General features: G+C 33.2%; 2 protein-coding genes across 2 annotated transcripts in view; both read right to left on the bottom strand.

Moving 5' to 3' along the window:
• Positions 1–7,114: 7,114 nt before the first annotated feature.
• Positions 7,115–8,059, bottom strand: LOC132758071 (C-signal-like). Its single transcript, XM_060749588.1, has 2 exons — positions 7,887–8,059; positions 7,115–7,348 (listed from the first exon to the last, which is right to left on the bottom strand). Exons 1-2 carry the CDS (start codon positions 7,983–7,985, stop codon positions 7,115–7,117), a joined length of 333 nt encoding a protein of 110 aa, XP_060605571.1. The 5' UTR covers positions 7,986–8,059.
• A 5,961-nt stretch (positions 8,060–14,020) lies between these two features.
• Positions 14,021–26,078, bottom strand: part of LOC132758105 (structural maintenance of chromosomes protein 1A-like) — a 29,818-nt gene continuing 17,760 nt past the window's right edge. The window contains exons 18-27 of the mRNA XM_060749617.1: positions 23,140–23,273; positions 21,896–22,017; positions 21,171–21,256; positions 20,405–20,623; positions 19,427–19,639; positions 18,844–18,956; positions 17,681–17,849; positions 16,736–16,758; positions 15,046–15,160; positions 14,021–14,211 (exon numbers count right to left, since the gene is read on the bottom strand). Of these exons, the coding sequence (XP_060605600.1) occupies positions 14,104–14,211; positions 15,046–15,160; positions 16,736–16,758; positions 17,681–17,849; positions 18,844–18,956; positions 19,427–19,639; positions 20,405–20,623; positions 21,171–21,256; positions 21,896–22,017; positions 23,140–23,273 (1,302 nt within the window). The 3' untranslated portion in view covers positions 14,021–14,103. The remainder of the gene's footprint in view (positions 14,212–15,045; positions 15,161–16,735; positions 16,759–17,680; positions 17,850–18,843; positions 18,957–19,426; positions 19,640–20,404; positions 20,624–21,170; positions 21,257–21,895; positions 22,018–23,139; positions 23,274–26,078) is intronic.

Raw genomic sequence — 26,078 nt, 5'->3', positions numbered from 1 at the left:
TACTTGGACATTGTGTAAAAAATAGGTGTTTGTGAAATGTGTTAGGTGTTAATCGAATACAAAAACACATTTTTTTATGAACATTTCTTTAAAAGTTGTTTGATTGATAAACTAAATTCGCCTATACCTGTGCCTGTTTTGTAGCTAAAGTGCGGCAATTTTACTCTTCGGTAAAGTCACGTGACTATGTAGGAATTTTAAAGGGGCTACACTGAGGTCTGACAGGTAATTTGGTGTCCAAAAAAAAATGTAAACAAATTTCCTCACAAATCACAATATTATGACTAAAATAACAATAACTTACACTTTAACCAACCCTCTAACAACAATTATGCTAGAAAATGCATTTTCACATTAGCTTTTGATGCAAAAATGAAAGTTGGTTTTCCCAGACATGTACAGAAGTTACCCACAATTCATCGGGTATAACTAAAATACGCAACGGACATTTTTGGAACAACAGAGTAAACGGGGGTAAAAAAGTATATTGATTTTTTCTCAATACTCTAACCTATCATGTTTATATAACGAAGAAAACTGTATAAAAGATAATTAAGGTAGCAATTTCGTTGGATCCTTCCGACTTCCCTTCGTGGCGTGCACGTCGCTCGGAAGGCATAGGTCACACCAGATGGGTGACCTAGTTAGGTCACTTAGCTGGTGTGACCTAACCAACGACGAAGGGTGTGGCCCTAAAGAGAGCTGCTGCTCCCGGAAGAGGTGCCTTTCCTCCTATTGTCATTTGTTCATCAAGCGAAGAATTTGGTCCTAGAGAAGGTCTACGACGATCGACAGCTTGAAAAGACCTCCGTCGCGGCTCTTCGACATCGACGACGTTGCAGGCGAATAAGTCCTCCGTTGCAGGCTCTACGTTACCAGCAATCGTAATAGAGGCCGACTAGTCTGGGACATATGGGAAACCGGCGCCCAGTATAAATAAAACTAAAAAAAACACACACACAAATTTCGTTGTCTTGAAAAATCAAACGCCAGCGAAGCGGACATTTTCTAGACAAAACGGAAATATATTATATACATGTACAATTATTTTCATTGACTTTTCAGTTTCAATTTCAATATTCTAAGGCAAACATAATGCATCGGTGATATTTATACTATAACGAGCACAGTGTAATCACACTAATAAAAGTATTTAACGCTATCTATAACGTATTTAAATCAAATACAGTTAATGACATGTCTCATTTTATTTGATTGTTGGCGTCCGCGCCGAAGCGCGGCGCTCTTATGGAATGAGATCAGATTTTGTGAAAGGGCGACAGCAACTTCTCGAGCCTTTTAGTCGGTCATAATAAAAGCCGAAAATTCCGATCGGTATGAGGGTGCTTGATTATTAAATAAGAATGAAATGTCGCGATATGTTACAATGAATTTTCGCAATGCAAACATTTACACATGAAATAACCTTTTCCGTCAATAAATCGCGCTCTTCGGGGTTTTTTATTTATCATTTTGTAGTACACAGTCGGTTATCATGTCATGGTATGTTATTGTTGTACATGTATCCTAGAATGATCAGTTGATGACCTAAATATTCCAAAAACCTATTTATAGATATATCTTTTTATCACTCCTATCGGTAAATGCCGGGTCTCTCCCGGTCTATGTTGACCAGGATTTACTAGTGACCGGCGAATAGTACCACACGTTATATTGTCCGGTCTCTCCCGGTTTTGGAGTAGATGTTTGATATCGTTACAATTAGAAAAAAAACAACAATAGCATGTTTCATTTTATCTATATGAGATAAAAACAATAAATATATACACGGATTTATATGTAATATAAATCCGTGATATGTACAATAATGAGAAAAAGGTACATTTTTTTATGGTATTAAAATGACATTATCAACTTTGAAACATTTTATTTAATTATTCAATTTGTTGATATCGTGTTTAGTAAAGATGCCGAGGAATTATTCAAAGTTACAAGTTAGATTTTATGAATTATTCAATTGATCGATAATTTAAAAAATGATAAAGAAAAAATACAATGTACATGTACATGGTTTAAGAATAAACAATATTATATATTGAAAGATAAACCATAATTTACTGACTTTTTCCAGTTAAGGCTTTGACTTATAATCGTCGGTCAATATGACAATTGAATTCTTAAAAATTTATTTTACAATTTTAATAAAAAAGAGTAGTAAAAACTCAGTATTAAATAGCACATAAACACAAAAAAGAATAAAAGAAACAATATTCATAAAATTTGTATTTTTTTTGAATTAAAATTAATAGATATTACAATTATTGTATAATAAACAATTATGCTCAACATGATCAACATGGTAATATAACCAGTGTCATATTTTTACTAACTTAAAGTGTGAACAGATACCTCTAATAGCGATAACATGTACATAATAAGGGACAAATGTGTGGTACGTGTTGATCATGCGTTACACATATGGATTATAAATGATTGCATACATGTATATCCGTTGCTATTAATAACCACGATCATAAAGAATATAACAAGTAATATTCTAATCTCTAGCATGCCAATCAAAGTTCATAATGAACAATGTCTTTCGTCCGCTCATTCATAAGTGGTATACATTTCTGGTAGTTTATAAGAATATCTTGTCATCATATGTGTACTAGTTCATCTTCACTTGCTGCATTTCTTGCTTGGACGCCCTTTGATGCTTTGCATCAATGCTTTTCTTGTTTGTTTTTGGGATGGAGTTGGGGTTACGTCACACAAAACTATGAAGGTCATTTTAGCGACTCTTCAGTTTTACTGGTGGAGTAAGAACTCAGATGCCCCCTTTGCAAAATTGTTTCTGGCACAAACGGGCATCTGTGTATGTAATGAGTGACGTTTCGTAGGCTATCTTGATAGGATCGTACATACACGTTCCACACACAATTTACATCATGTTATACCATAGGCAAAATTAAATGCACCGTTCCCTGTTTGTAAACAATATGAAAACCCCAGAAAAAACCTATGACACCAGCTTCTGAATATGGCATTTCTATCATCATATTCCACAAAAAGCACCCCCCCCCCCTCCCCCAAAAAAAAAGAAGAAAAAAAAAAAGAATGAGTACATCAAAGTGTTGGGAAACTATTACCTGCACTCCAGTTTCGCACTGTGCATGTATATGAATTCGATTTAACTCTGACACGTTTTCAACAGAAAAGTCTTCAAACTATGATACAATAAATGTTTATGATTCTATTAGAAAACTTGTTTAAGAATTTTTATGATTTTTCGGTTGAAACGATATAGTTTACTTGTACTACAGATAAGATCAAAGTGCTGAAGGCACTGAAGAAAAAACACATTTTCACTACAACTTCACAGGTAAATTAATTTTATATGTCGCGGTTTACATCTTAATATCAGGTAACCTTTTCTTTTTGAGACTTTTGTTTTTGAAAATAATCTAAACGAGTAAAATAAACCCTCTTTTATGGGCAAATAATTTAATAAGTAGCATCCCCGATTTCTCTTTCATAAATTGGCTTTAGCAAATTCTTTTCTATTCAATATTAAGAACATTCTGTCAGTGACGTGTCTTCTACTTGAAATCTTCCTGGTGTGTATTTTTCGGTAACAGGAAGAAAATAATGACAATCTGTTCGTATTCTTTCGGTAACAGAAAAGAAGAACATGACAGTCTGTTCATTTGATCATGACTGTGAAAAATCATGTTTTCTGAACCAATTTATCCTGCCGATAAATATTTTGCAAGCAATCTGGTGGTTTATGTTCTAGTGCTTACATTTAGTATTTAATTCCAAAAAGAACATTTCTTAGAAGACCTTTAACGTTTGATTACGGGTTTATAATCACTATAACCGAAATACGTAGGCCTGTTACTGTGAAATTTTCGTTCAAGTGTTTAAAATACTTCCTCAGTAAGCTCTATAAATTTTTTAAAACGATATTCCAGTATTTCCGAAACAAATTTACAAAGGCTTTTAATACGCAATCTTATAAATCTTAAAGTATTACGAGAACCACCCACCTAATCTCCAGAACATACATACGAAAAACAAGATAAATCAAAAGGCTGTAAGCTCTGTGGTATTTTCTGATCTTTGTAATCTAAATCGCACTGTATAAACTGTATTATTTTCCTGTATAAGTTTATTTTTTATGTACTATAATTCTTCTTGCTTGGTACCAGAATTTGATACATATGGAATTTTGCATGACTAGAGTTGCATCAAAAAAAATCATTTATGTTCATTTTTATGACAGCCACACTTTATCCTTGCATATCGTGGCTGTATCCATAACAAAGAAATTTAGATTTTCCATTGCATTTTCGGGTTAATTTCGAGGTTTTTTGTTCAAGATAAACCTGTTGTTTAACATTGATGTAAATAATTAAACAAAAATCTATTCGCCAAAACAGTCCGACTGTATATATATCCACTACTAGACAGTCAGATTTATTGTGAAATACGCTCTCGACATCGCTTAAAATAGCATTTTCATTGATTAAAATGATATTCATCCGAATGTGCATTCATTGACAATTCTATAACCCAAGCTACTTTTTAAACTTTGAATGCGTTGTAATTTGTTGGATACTTATAACAAAATGAAAATATTTCTTTCTTTTAAATCGCTAGTTTTCAGATGTTTTAAAAACTGCTTGTTGTTTTAGTTTTGTCGTGAAACCGCTGTGTCAGAGATTGAATGTTAGCTTTGTATTTCCTGATCTTCGATCAGAAATACAAAAAAGGAATGGTAACATTCAATGAATGCAACACCCACACGACCAAGCAACACAGGACCACGGCTAAAGTATCAATGAAAAATTTAATTTCAGGCTTTCAAGTGGTAAATAAAAAGACTAAACAAAAAAAAAATGAAAAACAGGAAGAAAGAAGAGACAAAAGTAGAGAAGAGTAAAGGTTTTAGTGCTATAAAGCAAGAAAAGCATGGTTCTCTTCCTAACTAATTTATGCAATGAAATGCATCCGATCAATATTTTAGCCGTTGCAGTTTTTTGAAAACCAGTCACGAGTATGCTATGATAAACAGGCTATAAGGAGTAAAAACACTGGTTAAGATATGCATTGCGCTTTCCCAAGTTTGTATACCGTCTAGGAGTTGGAAGTTTTGTTTCCAGAATTTTATAAAATATAGTTTCAGCAATGGTTGTTGTATGAGGTGAGGTTAATAATATCTTACTGAATTCTTAATGTTACTTTTACTTACCTGCCCTTTACATTTGTCTTGCAAGTATCATGATTTTGTTTGTTTCGTTAAATTTGAAAGAGGGTTTAAAGAAGAACAGCTACATGTATATAATCAGTTTTAAGTTTATTTCACTAGTCCCGACAATAACCCTGCTGTGGAAGCTTGACTGTGTCGGGGGCTGCGTCCTGTGAACGTTGCCGTCACCTTGATTGTCTTTATTCCAGTTTTCCTTTTTTTTACTCTTATAACGCTCTCAATTTCTTTTCCACCGAGAAGCTTCAATATATTGTTAACATTAAAGCACAGCTCAATTGACCCATCACTAGTACGGATGCCTTCCAATAAGAAAGAAATTTATCAGGATATCTGCTAAATCAATAATGATAATAATAATAATAATAGAGCCAGATTTTAACTCTTTTCCGACCTTCTTGATAATGTTTACCATGTGCATGAAACAGGTATCAATTACCTATAGTTTTTGAATGTCTAGATCAAAACGTTAGTAATTTTCTCTATCAACAAAGTTTACATCCAATGCGGATAAATATGCAAGTATGTATGTAAAAATGATAAATATTAAATTTCAGATCTATCTAGCAAAGGAGATCGATTTTTTTTCTTATAGAATTTTAATTATATGCACTAGACATACATAAGAATTATTAACTAATAAAGTTGAAGCCTTAATGTCCCTATAATGAGGCCGGATTCATTCTCTATTTAGCCAGTGCTTTCAGTGCTTTGATCAGAGTTAAAGAGAAATATCTAGAATAACATTCTGTGTGTGCGTGTGATTTTTTATGCTTACAATACTCAAGTTCATGTTCGTTGTATAAAAAGGTATTACGAAGTTTTTTTTCCTGAACGGGTGTCAGATAAACCAAAGTGACCTTTGAAATAGGACCCATTACACTGATGGACAAAGTAAATTTTCTTAGCCTAGATATCATGATATTTTAACCATTACAAAGTTAATACATACTATTTAATAATTACATGAAAGCTCTCAAATTAACATAGAATATTTGTAAAATTTGTGTATGTCAGTTTTCAACTCCGTACGTTTAGCTAAATTCATCATTGTAATGGAGAAAAAAAACATGATTACAACAATGTAATGCTTTAAATATATTGAAATTGCTTTTGAAAGATTTTTTCTCACAAGAACATATGTGAAAACAACAAGAAATTTAACAAAACAAATCCATAATTTGCTTTTAAATTTATGGATTGTTGGTATATTCCACTTTCGCACTTTCGTTGCTGCCGATACACAAAAAATTCTCCGTTTCGCTTTTTAGTCATCCCGAGAATCATCACGTGACCGTTGTTTTTATTCAGATTTGCAAACTGAAAGGTGTTTAAACGCTTTTCCCACAAAATTGGAGAAAATATGTATTTTCAACGTACTTGCCAATCCAAAGAACACATATTAATGTATCACTGATTCTGTTTGAATGCCCCTAACACGCAGGTAACAAAAAATTATCGGTTCGTGAAATTTTACTTTTTTTTGTGACATTCGGCCGTACCTCAGTGGAGTACCTTTAATGATCCTGGTAATTTTTATGATGAAAGAAAATGGACATAAAAATCAGGGTACTAGTAGGTTAGCGGCAAGTGAAATTTCGGTTATTTCTAATGAAATTTCTTACAATTTGTAAAAAGTAATTTTGTGGGGAAAAATAGTTTAGACCTTTAGAATAAGGACTAGCATATTTTCATTAATATCTGCTATTCTGACAATGGTATATTTTGATAAATCGATAAAATCCGTATTTGTTTTTAAAAATCACAATTTGATTCATGTAAGTCATGATATTTACTAGGCTCAGTATAAAATATCTCAGATATAAGTTATATTTGTTATACTGTTACAAAGCACAGCTAGGACAAGTCATATACGTCATTTCATCCACGGAAAATTACATGTCCTTTGACACCATGATAAAATTTTCCAGATTCTGCATCCCCTCGGAGTTTTTCTAGGACAGGCATCATTCCTTTAACAGATTCTTCTGTAGAAATAAGAGCGTTTGGTCCTCCTAAATCAGTCTTCACCCAGCCCGGATGTATGGCTGTACATAAAATACCATCAGATTTCAGATCCAGGCTAAGGTTTGATGTGATCATATTCAGGGCAGCCTGTGTAAAGAATAAGTTCATCGAATCACCATGCAATGTAAATCACTAGTATAAGTGTAGCTATTCTTTATTCTACATTATTTTTGGGGAAATGGGGAGGCGGGTTACATTAATAGGTCATACAGGGACTTTTCAAATTTACTGGTCAAGGAAGACCTCATATGCCCTTCCGTGCATTATTTCAGGCACCTGAGTAGAACCACCAACCCGTAAGCTAACTTGATAGCTTCCTCACATGAAAAAATCCAAATCCCACGTCTGTGTGGGGAAGTGCTTTGAAGACAATCTTAATCAATTGGCCACGGACGCCCCTTTTAATTCCAAATAACTGGTGTCGCAGTGGTGAGTTAAATCTTCAATCGTCTATGTAAAGCAGCATAAAAAACAGATAAGTGTTACAATTACAAATTTGGACAATGTGTTTGCATGGTTCTGATACAAAACATATAAACAAGATAAGTATGGTCTGGTCACATGGTAACTAATTAGGTTGCTATACAGTAAACTTGTAAAAAGTTAATGGTATAAAGTAATGCACCTTTGACGCTCTGTATGGGTATATTCCACCTGATGAATTTTCAGTGATAGAAGCTACACCAGTTGATATATTGATGATAGCAGCTTTACTACATGACATTGGTTCTGACGATTGTTGACCAGCTGCTTGTCGTAACAGTGGTAAAAATGTCTGAAAATAATCAGCTTAGTATATACAAGCAAGTATTATGTCAATTACGAAATGGTTTTTAACTTTCTTGTTTTCTTGATCATCGTGTGAAACCGGATGAAACTCTAGTTTTACCTCAAATGGCCGAAAACGTTTCTTGATTTAACAGAAGCCTTTAGACAAAACTAGTTATTTTAAGACTTGAATTATTTGGTACAGCATAAACATTACCCTATGAACAATAGCGAAGGATATGACATTTTTTTCTTGACCTTAGTCTTATAAATATGACGTTGCTTTGAGATATTTTTACTTCTTGGTTTGACCATCTTAAACTATAACAAACCCCGTGCGTCTAGACTTTAGCCATCGTTCATAGATCATACACTAATCCTGTCTCACATCTACATGTGCACTGTTGACAGACTTACTACTGTGTGTTAATGTCATCTTTAAAATGTAGAAACGGAAACACTGTATCACAGCAAACCATTACAATTCAAAATGTGTGCGTTATTGCAATATAATAATAATATACTTATTGTTAGCTTTATCATATCAAAAACTATACACTGAGTCCTAACTCATAAAGACCTATATAGGCTTAACTTCTAACACTTTGAGCATATGGTCACATCTCCATACGTTGTGAGTATTTATTTAGAACAACCTGATCTTGGTCTCAAGGTAATGAAATTATTAATACCGTGTGAGGCAGCCGAAACTACTGACACGAACGTCTCAGACTATGGTTTCTCTATTATGTCTCACATGTTTAGTAGATACATCACAAGAATATCGGGGGGAGAGGGGCGATGCGGGGAAAAACAATTAAAAGTTTTGGTTATAGGAGTAAAATATTAAAGAATTTAAAAGATTATGTCATAATATCAACCTCGAAATACTAAGGAGAATATAGGGGCCGCCAATGTCGTTTTGTCCGAGATATAAAACAATGACCCTTGATCTCATTCGACTTCAGACGGCACTTATAGATAGTTCCTTCTTACGAAAAATAATTAGTGTATGATAATAGGTCGTTAGCTGAAGGTTAATGAAAAGCGGTTAAGTGTGACGGAAGGAGTGATGGACAGACCTGTTCATTTTTTGGTCCTTCAAAATGCAACCGGTATAACTACATAAGAACGTTTCAAATTAAAATTTAAAGTACTATATAACAAATAAATTCAGACATGTATACATGTATTTCGATTACGCTAAATACTAGTTATAATAAGAGAATAAAGAAATGTTATAGTTTTGATACACAAGATTAATGTACAAGACATTAATACATGTATGTATATACATATCAAGTATGTAGATCTATTTAGAACTTCATAAATTGTTGGAACAACATACTGGTCAAGTGCTGATAATGAACAAAGCTTGCCCAACCCTATTTACCCTGACAATCTAAACCTTTGTCATGCTATCAATCAATTATAGTTATGTTACATCGAAAAATATCTCTACATGAACCATACTTAATTAGCTATTTTTATTGATCGTAAGGTATCTGGGGCGGTAACAAGTAAATATTCATAGAGTAAGAAAATCTCAATTCGGCAGGGCTTCATTGTCTTACCATTTCATTTCTAAGACTATACCAAATAAGTTCAAAATAGCTCACCTAATTCAATCACAAGCACCGATGGATTTGACTTGCAAATACTTTATTTAATATGTCCTGGACAAAAGGACGCGCCAAACGGAAATGCATCTAATTATATATAGACTCTCTAGCTCTGTACATAACAGTTCGGTGATTCATTTCTTTCTGCATTAGTACTTCTTTATTAACATTTATTAACTCACTGATGATTGTTTTAAATAATTAACCAGGACATTTTATAAAGATCTAGATAAAAAAAAAAGAGGTGCTGTGGTAAAATAATAAATGCCCTCCTTTAATTAAAGAGTTTTCAGAAGACGACTACATAAATTAACTTACGTAAAATTTGTACGATTTAATTAATAGATGAATATCAATTTCTAGACGTGCATAAGCTTGTTGTATATTAAAATTGTCAAGTACATGTAAAGTGGTATGATTCATGCTGCATCCAAATATATGCTGAAAATACTAAGAATAAACTAGAAAATACTGTAAAGTTTTTAATATTAAGAACAAAAAGCTTACTAGATAATTCTATGGCTTGAAGAGTCGCTCAGAATATATGATTATAATCGTTTTCAACTTACTGTTCGCTGCGAAGGATCCTACAAATGCAAATAGAAAATTTTGGCGGCTCGTCAGTTGACAACTGTCATTCGACAATAATCTACAGTCACAGATGACACGTGAGGGTTTCAGTGATTTAAAACAAGATGGTGAAGCATTTTAACTGATATAAACCAACGATGCAGATGCGATACCAATGATTTACCTTCCACCATACAATGACTTTTCATTAACGCAGTGTATGTCATCTATTAAACCACACCATGTATAACGGAAATCGTCGTCGACTATAGTTACCTTATACACGAATCATATTACACAGATCAACTACGTCTGCTATAGTAATACTATTCTTTATTGCTGCACCAGTAATATCAAATTAGTGACTTTGCATTATTTTTATCTACGTATTGGACAAACTAATTACAGAAAATGCTTGTAGAGGAAGGCCATAACATTTACGAGTTCTATTATCATGTTTATTTACAAAATGTACCAGAGCACGTCAATTTCCGATGAATATTAAAATATTGGCAAGCACTTTCCGCCGTATGTTAACTTGAACAGGCCCTCGTATAAGCACATTCTTCTTATCACGCATTGAACATCAAGTTGACTTCAACACCTTTATTGTTAATAGAAGCAGGCACCGAAACACGAGGCTATTGATTTGTAGAGGGGGCGTAGCCCCCCGAGTAAACATCCAGATTCGGCAGTGTTTTTGGTGTTCTTTTCTCTTTTGTATCATAGTCAAAAAGCATGACAGCGCGTTATCGCCACCATGAGATGTGTCGCACCATATATAGAAAACCCAGAAAAATAGATTATAAGACATGATCGGCATTTGAATATTGAATTTCTGCCCCTTTCAGTCTTTGTCTGGTCGTCACAGGATGTAACCCTCCTAGCAAAAATGAACAATTCAACGGGCATTATCTGGAGTGCGGGTAACTAACTAATACCCGCACTCCAGTTACCGCACTGTGCATGTATATGTATATGTATACGATTTAACGTTCCCCAAACTATGATACAAATAAAATATAACCAATTAACTTCCAGCGTTCGCAATGAGTAATGTTCAAAAAGATTTCATTATCAAAAAAAGAAGCCTCATTTTGATTTTCAGACTCAAACAATCAATAACTGATTCACGTTGTGCTCCACCTTGACTAGTTTTCATTTTGCGATGCCAAAAGTCCATGTCAAATCAACATTATTGCTCCGCCCAAAAATACCCATATCAAATTAGATACCTCTATTTTTATCTCGTGTATTTATCCCTCATATATTTTCTTTCAAAAGAGTATTGTGGTGGTGTGAGAGCTTCGTCCAATATTGGTTTGACAACTGTGACAGCTCGTCCCAAAGAATTCAATATTGTATTCATAATTCTCAAAACATTATATCAACTTTTGTATCAAAGAAATTAAAGGCAAGTTTTTACAATGTACATGCATATCTGTAATGCAGGAATGTGAAAATAACGCCGGAATTACGCAAGAGTTGACTGAACCTGTGCAGTGTATGTCGAACGAACAAGACAGTGAAAAAACAGACCAATTCTTCATATCTTTAGTTTATCAAATTGACAGATATAAATAAGTGCATAGAACTGAAACGACATTTACATTCTAAACTTCATTCAGATTTTTTTTAAATGTTTGTTTTCCAACAACCTGTTCTTGTTTAATAACTAAAATATTGATCAATATCCTCTATATAAGCGAATATTGATTAAATCAACTGGAACGTCGTGAAACGCACAGTCATCCTAGATGAAGCCTCTAAACGACCTTCATTTGTTATAATGTGAGAACAATTATAATCTACAGCCAGCATATATTTCTCATTTATGCTCTCCAGATACAAGGCTTGGGAGCCAGCAATCTCGCTTCCCCGTTGATTCATAGCAATATGACCAGCGCTCGAATCCATGACCCTTGAATACCGTTCTGCAGCTCTATCTCAGTAAGTCTTTTTCATGTGTGTTTCAGTTCTGGTTCTATGATTCTAAATCTAAAGGTTAACAAACAGAATAGAATATTGTATAAAATAAACAGATCCGATGGACAAAATGGTTATTAAACTTATTTATCTTTAAAGTTGTCAGATTGCCTATTAATGGACAGAAGGTGAGCTTGGCAGAACATGTAACACGTTATTTGTGATGCTCTCTTTATTCATTTCTTTATCGAACGTGAATACGAAATACTAGAGGTGTCCTTTTTGTAATAACACAATAGTAGACACTGACCAATCTTTTTTCGGCTCAACCATTAAGCCGTGTTCATCTTTTTTCATTGTCATATACAGTAACTCCCAATAATACGCTCAACTCACTATTACACAGTAATACTAGCTGATGAATGCCTAGTCAGAATTGTTAGAATGTCTTAAAACTATGAAGGTATTGGGTTATTCACTGGTATATTACGTTTGAGGAAAGGAGATGAAAGTTTTCTTCTACACATCATTCTCCGTCTTTAAAAGACATTATTTCATTTTGCCAAACTGTTCTGTTCTTTGGAAAATATCAGAAACCATGTAGTCATTTGTCTAGGGAGGAGTCTTGTCATCGAAGATTAGAGCCAGAAAATATAAAAGCGCGTTGTGAAGTATACGCTCTTCGACTCCTGACCCACAACTCGCTCCTTTCTTTTTATCGTGTTCTCTGTGTGACAATTGGCTATTGGCATCACATGTTTGCGTACCCTTATTTGATTCAATTTATTTGTCTGTACATATTGGTGTTTTATACTTTTCAGGGAACAGGTTATCAACCATACGGAATACAAACTTGTTAACAAACAAACACAATAAAATGTATAGCTAACATTTAATGTTCAAATACGATAATAAAACATTTAATAAAACATGAAATAGTAAGATCTTCTTTAATATGAATTACACACATTCAGAAAATATGACTCAATGATTAAATGAACAACATGTATACAAGAAACCATGAATATATATATATATATAATAATAATAGTTAAAGAAGATAAAATTTTTTACACGGAAATGAGTTCACAACAGACACGGGTTGTACATAAAATTAATTGCCATTTTAAACTTCTACTGGTCTAAAACTATGGTATAAATTTCATTTATAAGTTTTCAAAGTTCTTCAAATATACATGTTTTAATTAAGAAAATTCAAACTTTCAGCAATCACCTTCGTTAAACAGGTTTACTTATCCCTCAATATTATTTCTAACAAAAATGTATGCAAGTTCAATTCTTCTGCTTACAATATATCAGGTTTGTAAAAATAAAAGCTTGCTCAAATTCGCAAAGTAGAGCACATTTCCAATGTACTAAATATTTACAGACACCCCAACCCAAGTCTACATGATCGAAAAATGATTGAATAGAAATTCACCGTAATCCAAGCAATGTTAACATGGCCAACATTTCTATGAACTAGTTATGATTTTCCATTTTACTCAGTGAAAAATAAATACATGAACATTTAAGAAGGTAAAAGGATAATCTGAAGGACAGCCTACACCGTGCACTCTCAAGTTGCTAGTGGTGGCACCTTTTGTCCCCCCCCGGCCCCATTACATCAGTTAATCTGCAGGAGTTACTGGACTGGGCATTTTATTAAACACATCTTCTATCGCGGAAATAATAACCAATCTATTATGCAATCATCTGTATAATGTTCATAGTATAGATCATATAATGCACTATGCATAGACATATAAATTAGTTTTAAGAACATAGACCTTCTCAATAATATATCTTTCACTGTTCCATTAAAATTCATCCAACAATAGTTATGGGGTTTGTGGAAGATATCTTCTTTCAGCACTAAATTTGTTTGAACACATATTTATTGTTTACACAAAACAATTATTCACGTTTTCCTTCAAAGAAAAAAGTTTGTATTCCTCATCTAACATTAAGTAAAGCTGTACGATCATCTTCCTCGTATTGGTGTGGGTCCTCGTACTGTGTCAGATCCAATGTTAATACATTACTGATTACACAATCCCCTTGCTGCAAAAAAAGGTAAAATAAACAGATTAATAAATTAGTTAAACAAGCTGATAAGTCTTAAAAATCAGCAAAAATTTGAGCAAATGATTTGCAAAAATAATACCAGTTATAAACTCATTATTATATATCATTTGGGGGGAAATTCCATTTTATTCTATATACATTTTTTTCCCTGTTATTCACCAAGAACCAGTTGAACTGGGTGATGCTCCCTTAATAGGTTTTGACCACAGAAAAGTATACCTCTTGAGTTATGTCCCGGACAAAGTTCAAAGTGCAATAATTCCAAACTTAGGCAAGACAGAGTAACTGTTCTTTGCACTGCACATCAACCCAATGATATCTATCTACCTACAAAGTTTCTGGTTTCTATCTCTTATAGTGTCAGAGTTATGTCCGAGACAATGCTCAAAGTTTAAAAATTAACAAAGGGCAATAACTTCAAAATTAGGCAAGGCAGAGCTAAGGTTCTTCAACACATCTACCCAATGAGATCTATCTACCTACAAAGTTTCATGTTGATACTTCTTGTTGTTACAGAGTTATGTCCCTGACAAGAAAAGTGGGCGGACAGACAACCAGACGGACGGCAAACAAAACAGTGACTATATGCTCACCCTTCGGAGAGCATAACAAAACTTTCCTGCTATTATCTAATAACTGTTTTAGTATATCATTTTGAAAAGTACAAAAAAAACAACAAAAAAACTTAAGTATGATATGATACTGCCCTGACAGGGACACAAAGGTAAGTAAGACTATCTCTATGTATTTGATTATTCAAACCTAAAACCAGAAATATAAATAAGTATACCATTTATTTATAAACCTTACCTCTGGGTATATACCAATCAGAGCATCAGCCCTGTTGTAAAATTCTTCCTTGAGAGAGATGACAATACACTGGAAATGTTTTTGTGATTCCTCACGAATATATGCGGCTACCTGAAATAGTGAGATAGATGTATTTAACTAAGGATTTTCTGAAAACAAGTGGCAATGACTTGCCTGTTCAACAAATACAGAGGCAGGCTTACCTGCATATCATAGTCAGGAAAAATGTTCACATTGCAGATTTTTGATTTTTAAAAAATTTTCAGACTAAAAATGTGAATATTATGTTCAAGCACCTTCAGAGCAGGGTATCAATAAAAATAAATAGAGGATATTGAATAAGTGTAAGTTTAATACTGAATTTATTTAACAAGTTGAATAAAATTATATTATGCGAGCCACTGGCGAGCATATCATTTTATTCAACTAGTTCAATAAATTTAGTAATGAACTTACACCAATGTAATATTCTATTTAGCACATACCAAAGATAAAGACCGTAAACATTTTTCATTGACCCGCCTGTAGTATATCGCGTACATTTAGCATGTCTTAATGCTATGTTTATATAACACTAATGAAGTCTAAATATATGCATGGCCGTGCAATACCAATTTTACTTTATTTTTGCCACCTTATCCAATTACTCTATAACTAGTGTCATTTCAAATGGATGGAATCATTGTTGTTTTATTTTCAATTATTTCGTTTAAACAATATTTTATTTATAATCCATACATTTACATAATAAAGTACATAAAATAAAATTTACTGATTGGAGTAGGAAGCTTTTTTGAAATCTCTCTCCATATTAATTATTTCTTCATATTACAGAAGGCTTTCAACGTCAGAGCAATGAAAGGAATGTTGGTAAACAGCGATAGCATCATCCTGTGGTCGACAATTAATACAATTGTTATCCCTGTTCAATTATTTGACTGTGTGTGAAACTACCTTATCCAATCTTATGCGTCCATTCATCAAGAGCAATGTAGTTCTATGCATTCTATCCAATACAAAGAATGGTGCTGGTTGATAACTGAAAGTAAATATATATACCTTGTAAAAACTTTCGTGTTAAACATATACAGAGAGCAGAAAGCAAGGTATAAAAAGATAATGTTAGATCAAATATTAATTTTACTCTTAATTAACAATTTCAAATATAATTTTTTTCAGACAATCAAGAATAATTTGAATAAATAAACAACTGACAATTTCTACAATCTAACATCTAACTGTATGCATGGAGAGATATATTTTTTATACAAATAAGCACACACTACACTTGTATAGAACAACAACCCTTCAATAAGATAGACAGGGAGTTCCTCAAAAGAAGATAAATACCTGTCAAGCTCATACTAAATTATTTAACATTTTATTATTCAACCTTAATGGGTTAAGCCAAGCTTAAATTACATATGTTTTCACTAAGGTCGATATGAACCCTACAACTGATATACAATTCGTATCAAATACCTGTGAATGGCAAACAATAGAGCTAAAGGACAGCACTCGGGTTTCCTAACGCAGTTTTCTCTCCTCTCCAGACAAGAATTCGATCCATTGGGTTCGGAATCTTTCTGTTTCGCTGTATGCTACACAGTTATAGTTTACACCATCCGATAGGTACGGTGATCTTCGACGGGATGTTTTTTGTCATAGCCGCGTCCTAAAATGCAGCTGGGCACTCTGGTTTCTTGCCAAGGACTAAAGTGATAAATAAAAACAGTTAAATATTTTGTGGATTTCATTTGAATGTTGGTCTACTGAAATGTATCTAGCAATCTTATCAATATATTTATGACAGTCAATACAATATATAAGACAATTCACAATATGCTCCTTATTGCCTGTTATTGCCATCAATACTGTTTTTAGATACCTCATTATCCTGTACTTAGAAAATTTAGGAATCTAAATATTAGATGTATAATATACTGAAAACATTTAGCAAAGTAAGTATATTTCACTTAAACTTCAATACTGAATAATCATGGAGGCAACTGTAGTTAAATGTGTAAAATAATTATACTATCTGGATAAAGACAATATTATATATTATTGATAGCTATAGTTATATTACTGTTATTTTTCACATTGCAACATATCTCAAAGATCTTCTGCTGTAACGGGATGTAGATTATTTAAATCCAGTCTACGCAGCATATATCATTGTGCATAATCTAACAGTCCATGACTTTATTATTCAATTCAAAAAATATTTTGTTCATTTATACTGTATAATATTTATGATAATTTTTTTATTGATTTCTCTTTTCGATGAAGCAATTTATGTACTAGCGGATTCATTTTCCATATTAAAACCTCCCGACACGTATCTTAATGGACTTGTCCCCTTTCATTCTGGACATGACCACTCATTATTTTTAGGGATATTTTCAAAAATAAGTATTGTGATAGAGTAGACTATGAACATGCCTCCTGATCTTGAGCTGTATTGGTTGCCCTGGTAATATTAGTTACCACCTACAAACTAAAAGTTAACATTACATGAAGACTTTCAAGGTTAACTTGCAGTAAAAAGACACATACACTATCTGCAATCTCAACTAAATATTTTTAACATAAAATTCACAATGTCTAATCAAATACAGCGACATGTACTGACCTTGTATATTTCATCAATCTTGTTGGATACATGATCAAAACAGTGCATAAATCTGTCATATCTTTCTTTCCTAACTTTCTCAAATGCTTGTTTTGCTTTCTTGGCCCTTTTCCTGGCATTTTCAAATTCCTCTGAAGTTTCCATTAACCTTTCTTTTACACCATCTAACCTGTTAGATTAAAAATAAGATAACATGTATTTCTTATGGTATAAAGATTTGTTATCCCTAAATATATTCTTTCAAAGACATAGATAACACAGATAGGCAATTTTCTAGCCAGTTAAGATATCACGCATGCTTGCTAAACTTAAAACTTGAAGCAAGTAAAACATTAACCAGATATCAAAATCAGGAAAATAATACATTTTTTGAAAGCTCATGCATTTGTCTATGGCTGAAAGGTAAAAACATTTACAGCTCCCATTTAAATAAATGATACATAAATTTTTAAAGAGAACTACTTATTTTGTTACAAAACTATTCAAACTATACAAAACTATAAGACGAAAAAACTGGCTTATTGATTGATTTTCTTTAGACCGGGCGGTCAATGATAACCTACGAAAGTGCAAGCACTTATTTCCAGTAGGGTCCTTACCTCCCCAGACTCTAAAGACAGCTATGAGATACAAGGGAGTCCGGGAACCAGTCCCTAGCTCTTATTGGGTATGTTCTGCTACATTTTTCTAAGTGAAAGGCAAGGAAAGTTACCAATATTTTAACATGCAGCAATAGATAAAAGATTGAACTTTCAAATGGTGCATAATATCTAAGGATCAAATGTACATCCATTAAGTTTTATTAGCTACCTAACTTGAGATACATTTTCAGTAAATCATCATTACAAAATTATATGCTAAATTTCAGTACTTTTAGAACCAAAATCTCCATTTTTTTTTAATATTTAAACCATTCAAATTAAAGCCACTGATCAAACCTGACAATAATATATATCTACATCAGCTAGGTATCATCTTTTGTACAGTGATTAAAGTTGTTGAAGCTACAAATGTTCGGGGACTTATTACATTCAACTTTTTCACCGATACAAACATTCGCGGAAGTGTAATGATAAATCGCGAAAAGCGCTAACTTAAAAAGCGTGAAATATTTTCTAGGAATAGAGTATAAGATATTGGTAATGTATTCTTTAATAACTTACTTTTCCATAGCTTTCATATTGGGAGCATTAATTCTCTGTAATGTAGACACCATATCAGATACTCCTTTAGTCATTTGTTCGATATTCTTCTTCACTTCAGATGGGTCATCAATCTGAGAAAAAAAACAATTGTATAACAACTTTTATCACATGATATCCATTTTTTCCTTACAATGTAATATTGTGATTTTTTTAATCAGTAATATGTGTAAAGAAGCAAGGGAGGGCCCACAATAATGTTACAATAACTGTTGACCCAACACTTTTGTATATTTTGTAGACATGTTGATGTAAAATTAATGTTTATTTATATAATTATAGGCAATAAAAGATCATTAAACTACTAATGTAAAAGTAATTTGACACGTAAGGTACCAAGATTATAAACAAATGTGTGCAGAACTTCAAAACATGATTTTTTTGCTATATTTTGGTGAGATTCAATCCAGGCTAGATGTTCATGTATTGGCACTTGTCTTTAATAAGTTAAGAAGTTATCCTTACATAAAAATTATCTTATCATGAAGTTCCTTAAATTTCAGTCTTTCACATATTTTCCTATACATATTTTTTTTAATCCTACCTCTTTGAGATCGTCATCTAAACCAGAGTAATCTATAATGATCAAAGCTTCTTTCTCGTATATTTTCTTTGCACCTTTACTGCTCATACTGTCGAGCCCGGTCTCGGACTGGGTACCATCCATCTGGGTACCATCCATGGCACTGGACGGCTCGTTCTCTTGTGTAATGTCATCCATCGTGCCCTTTCTCATAGGCAGGTTGATGTTGTCCATCTATACAAGTAATTAAGTAAGTAATAATAATTCTATTTCAATTCTCAGGTGTCAGCTAAAGCATTTACTTACACGGCCAATATAGAACCATAATATCACAGAAATTCGATCACTAATAAATCAAGTTACTATGTGAGCATGAGTAACTAGTCTTTTTTGGATAGTGAGAAAACTAGATGACATGATTGCAAAGACAAAAATTTTTTATCTTAAGTTTTAAACCCTTACCCTGCTGAAATGGAAACTGACTAGCCTTTGCTATCAATACTGAAAAGCTAGGTCAACCTTCACCTACCGTACAGTCAGGCCAGACTATATATTGTTAGCTGATTAACTTACAAAATTTCATCTTGATATCCCTTAAAACTGGTAATGTGGAAGCTGGATAAGTCCATTTAATAAAATTCAGCAAGTTCAGTGGGTATTCATGGTCATTTACAAATAACATATTGCAGTATGTCATATTTTTAGATATATAACAAAAGTACTGTATGCGGTGTTAAGGCTTATCTATTTGAAATTTTAAAGTTAAAAAAAGAGGCATAACTCCAAAAATATTGCTTTCAGAGTTATGCTCAATGTCAAACTAATTTGCCTTTTCATGATAAGCAAGCATTCCAAGTTTCATATTGATATCTTTAAAATTGTTTGAGTAATGGCTTGCAATAAAGTTATTGCATGATGACAATGACGCCACAGCCATCTCAACAACTGGATATTTTCTTCAAAACAGACAAGCTAATAATCAATCTAAACACAACAAACCTTGCAAGTTTTCAGCAGACTATGTCTATCAGCACGTTTCTGTTCAAGCCAAGTCTCGTGGCCAGCAACTTGTTTCTGTGCTGCAGCAATCTCTTTATTCTGTGCATTCAGTCGTTTCTTGATCTCATTAATCTGTCCCTCAAAGTCGTCAACCTGTGACTTTATAGTCAGTCTCTGTTGTTTACATCTATCTGCTTTCTGCATCTCTCTGTCTATCGTCTATGGATCAAAAATATCATGAAAAATAAATGTGACTGAAATTCAAGTCAAATGGATGAGCAACAAACCTGAAATCAAATCCCACGGTATGGGACTGTGTGTTAATGCTGGATATCACATATCAAGAGGCTGTGATATAAGTAGTTGCTGAGAAAACTGTTATGAAAATTTCCTACTATACCACGAGTTAATGTTGTATACCAAATATCAAGAGGCTGTGAAAAGTAGTTGCTGAGAAAACTGTTAAGAAAATGTTTTCCCCACCTGCCGCCTGACATTCACCATACTATAACCCGGGTTTGCACCTGGCCAAAAGACCAACAAAATATAAATAAATTGTGTTATGATATTGAAGAACCTATAGAATAAGCATAGACATGCTGAAAAATGACACATTCATAAAAGGGCCATTAATATAAATGCAATCAAAATTTCTCATTAAATGCCAATAAACATTAAAAGTAAATTCTAATTTAAAGTCAACTAAAGGTTATAAAATATTTAAAGAATATTCAATTAAGTATCAGTACATTGAGTTTTGACATACCTCCATATTTCTTGCCTCGTCATTTTTCACTTTCTCCAATTCTTTTTCATCATCTGTCACAGCCTTTTCCCATTTCATAACATTAGCTGCATATAGAGAACATTTATAATTAAAGCTGTGTTCGAAATTAGCAGTAGTCTTATAGCCCCTGACCACTAAATTTCTCCTCGGGCTACCAACTTTTCACAGTAACAAGCCCGACCAGGCTACTGTATTTTCAGAGGCAATATAAATAACTGTTTTGAACAAATGAATCGTGCTAGTGAAATGTCTTTTGGGCTAGTGAATATTCCAATCTGGTATTACAACCAGACTAGTTGATTAAATCCTAATTTCTTACACCGTTAAACTATACATGAAGGGGACAATTTACTTTGGTATATATCCAGGTACAAATGGGATACTGGTTAGAATTAAAGATCTTTAGTCATCTAAATGGATAGTTGTTATCTTACGAGAAAATAATTGCTCATCCATAGTAGTGAGGGGGAAGATTAAGCAATGGTCAGTTACCTTGCCAACAACTGTTCTCTATATAAGAACATCATTACTGTCTAGACAATGTCCTTAATCTAGTCAAAGTATCTTCTTATTTCTATACTTTTATAAGTTACAAATACCTACATATAACAGAATTACATGGTCTTTTTAACATACACAAATAAGTTGTAACATATGATACAAAAATATATTTCACAGGCTATGATTTCAACAAAATTTTATACCGAGAGTATCTCTGGACCGTTCAAATTCTATCTGGTTCTGCAGTTTGAACTTTTGGTTCTCAAATTCCAAACGTTTCTTGGCTCTTTCTTGTTGTACTAACAATTCTCTCTCTTCATACTGTCTGTAAATTATAAAATACACTATATTTATAAAATATAGAATGAGAAATCTAAAAGATATAATGCAATATCTTGAAGAATATTTTTATAAAATTTATCAATAGTTAAATTGTATAATTATTTCTTTAATCTCATGGTAAGAGATGGAAAATTCCACTCGTCCGCTCCTAGTAGAATTTAAGAGAACTGGATGCAAGACGGGAAGAAAAATATTGCCTGCACATTGGTCTTCGAAGCTACTCGCCCTGCAGATGAAATGACTCTGAAAATATTTTTCGACGCCTGCATGGTTGATTCTCAAAAAAGTTTTAAAACACAGAATGTCTCTGTTACTGAACACTTAGGAATATTGTACATAAAAAGAATGAAGTATGGCTTTAACCATTTAGCAATGATTTCCTGCAAGCACTCTTCACTTTTTAGGCAATATACATACTATATTTTTCATACAAACATTTTAAAAGTATTCTTTTTCAGAATTCAAACAATTATTTTAGCAGCAGATATATAGCTTTATAAACTTTACCAATCTGACACAATTACACTGTAATTAACAAAATAAAAAATTAAACAATCTGCTTTCAAAAACAGTTAATAGTATATCAATTTGTTTAAAGCTAATCAATAGTAAACATTGTTGAGATATTTGGGTATACATAATACAGTAAAAACTCCCTAATGAGACCACTGAAGGGACTTTGCATATCTGGTCTTAATAGCGGGTTGGTCTCATGAATGAGTTTAGTCAGACTGTTTCTTTTTAAGTTTCTCTCTAACGAGAGAACATCTAAAAATACACACTTTTATTGTTGTTCTATTTTGACATAACAAATCACATTGTTTTACAGGGATGGAAATAACACAACTTTATCAAACAATTTTTCAAACGCTGCAACACAACAAAACACACCGACCAATTTAACCTATAATTATTTTTCGTTGCAGATTTACTTCAGAATTGTATTCCAAGCTGGTTTGTGTTTGTTTCAAAATACGGAGCAAAATAGATAATGATACCAGCACACTAGATGGCCATTTATGAATTATCACATGTAAAAAAAAAACCCTGCTAATATGCAACAAGTCTCCTTCAGCTGATTATAATAAAGTGGTATGTTACTAACCTGATATTTTCCACACCAATCTGGGCACAGAAATCTTCAAACAATTCATCTTCTACCCTGTTCATTCTATCCTTCAATGCTTTTATCGTGTCCTCCCTTTCATTCATAGATCTCTCTAACTGATGCATTCTAGGCTGTACAAAATCATCAAACATTTCATACAGTTTATTTAAATATAATATATGAAAGTAAGATATGTTTAACCATTACCTTACTATCTGAAATGGACCTGCTCATCTTTAAAGCTGTATGCCTCCAGATGAGCAAAATATTTCAATAACTTCAAACTTGAGAAAAAAGTACTAAGATTTAAAGAAAAGTAAAAATATTCACGATTCAAGTAATGATTTACATGTTATGTGTTATTAATGACTGATTTTTCAGTATTTATAACTATACGCAGTATGGGCTTTTATGTGTGCATATTTTGTCCTCTTTTTAGTAATTTACGTGGGTTGTAAATGCCATTGATAATGTATAAATAGCTTCCTTTTGGTTATTTCACTAAATAACACTTTTTAACACATTTCAAAATTTTCATGAAATTTAGCATGAATCTGGAGGCATGCTGCTTTAAATCTGCACAAAAATATTCATCATTTTTAAGGAAAATTTCAAAATCTGTACTGGCAGAAGTAAGCAGTGTAAAACATAATCAGACTGGTGGCATGGATGGTTTCTATTGCTGCTTGTAGGCAAGGGTTAAGATACTACTATTGTAATATTATTTATCAAAATTATTAAAAATATCTTTGTTCAATGATTATAATTTTCTAAGATAATTAAAAATAATAAATACTACAATTTAGCAAACCACACTGTCACATCTGAACAGATTGCAAAATGAAAATGTGCAGGTTTACTTTGCTCTTTATTCATTACCCAGACATTAATAAAGAAACAGTCATAACTAGAACTGCCACTATCATGGCGTGAATACCCCCGCATACCACTTTGTCAGAATCAACAGTGGCCATTTAGAGCTCAAGAACAACCTCCCTGCCAAATCTGAGGTTACTAAGCCAGTGCATTGCTAAGTTATGTATTCTACATGCTTCAAATGTGAAAATGTCAAAATCAATACATTGCGGACAGGACATTCTTTAGCAATTGAGAAGAAAAGCTTTTTTTTGTCAAGGTCCCTGTGACCTTGACCTCAAAATAAATAGGGGTCACCTTATAGTCATGATCAACATCCATGCCAAATATGAAGACTGTAGGTCAAAGGAATCGTAAGTTAATGGGTGGACAAACTTTTTGAAGTCAAAGTCCCTATGACCTTGACCTTTGATTCAGTGACCTCAAAATCAAAAGGGGTCATCTACTAATCATGATCAACATACATGTCAAATATGAAGACTGTGGGTCAAGGCCCCTGCGACCTTGACATTTGACCTCAAAATCAATAGTGGTCATCAACTAATTATGACTAACCTCCATGCCAAATATGAAGAGTAAGGGTCAAGGGAATCTTAAATTATTTGGCGGACAACCTTTTTGAAGTCAAGGCCCCTGTGACCTTGACCTTTGACCTAGTGACCTCAAAGTCAATAGGGGTCATCTACTTATCATGACTAGCCTCCATGCCAAATATGAAGACTGTGGGTCAAGGAATCTTAAGTTATAGGGCGGACAAGCTTTTTGAAGTCAAGGCCCTGTGACCTTGACCTTTGACCTGGTGACCTCAAAATCAATAGGGGTCATCTACTAATCATGACTAACCTCCATGCCAAATATGAAGACTGTGGGTCAAAGGAATCTTAAGTTATTGGGCGGACAAGCTTTTTGAAGTCAAGGCCCCTGTGACCTTGACCTTTGACCTGGTGACCTCAAAATCAATAGGGGTCATCTACTAATCATGACTAACCTCCATGCCAAATATGAAGACTAAGGGTCAAAGGAATCTTAAGTTATTGGGCGGACAAGAAAAAACCGACGGATGGCCGGACAAGCTGATTCCAGTATACCCCCCTTACAACTTTGTTGTGCGGGGGTTTAACAAGCAATTATCATAGTATTGCAAGCAATCCATAAGTCCCCTACCGGTTAGAACCCCAGCAACATTCTGATGGGCCATTGGCCATTCAATTTTACCAGTGGATGAATGACATGAATGAACTTAAATCTTTTGAGTTCTAAGTTTGTCTATATCACAGTAATGTGTTAAGTTTCCCTGCCTAGTAAGGAAATTCTGTTTATACAACCTTGTCATATTATTACAATGTGGGATTTTAAAGTAAATCCTATAAGGAATGAAGAAGTTGGAGTGAAAAATACCAATTTCTCGAAAAAAATCTAAGTTCAAGGGGGAGATAATTCTGGAAATAGTCTTGCTAGAGTATCTAACCTTCTCAAAAATGTTGAGTGGTAATAAGAAACATATATATGAAGTTTGAAGTAGATACATTAGGAAATAAAGAAGTTATTTAAAAAAGACAACATTTTTTTCATAAAAATTCTAAGTTCAAGGGAGGTAATACTGATAATTTTTGTGCTAGAGTTGTAAACCTTGTCACATATGATGTGGTTGATGGCCAGAAACTTATATTTAAAGTTTGAAGTAAAGTTTAAATCAGAAATCTTGAAATTCAGGCTTTTTGTTGCCATAGCAACCAGAATTTTCAACATAGGAAGAAAAGAAAAAAATGTGCATAATCTCCAGACTGCCATCTACCCATATTTCAAGTTTCATAAAAATATTTTCAGTACTTTTTGAGTTATCACGGGATCCAGTTTATGTGTTAAATTTGCCATATTTTCCGACTATTTGTTGCCATAGCAACCAGAATTTTCAACATAGGAAGAAAAAAAAAAGACGTGCATAATGTCCATACTGCAATCTATACATACAGTCAAGACTGCCTTAGCGACCCCCTGATTTCAACGACTCCCTGTCTTATCTGACCTTGTTTCAGTCCTCCCAATGTATTTCCCTATAT

This window comes from Ruditapes philippinarum, unplaced genomic scaffold, assembly GCF_026571515.1.
Source record: "Ruditapes philippinarum isolate M1 unplaced genomic scaffold, ASM2657151v2 ctg3971_1_1_1_1, whole genome shotgun sequence".
NCBI lineage: Eukaryota > Metazoa > Mollusca > Bivalvia > Venerida > Veneridae > Ruditapes > Ruditapes philippinarum.
Note: the sequence above shows the minus strand (reverse complement) of the source record. Positions and strands in the feature narration are given on the sequence as shown.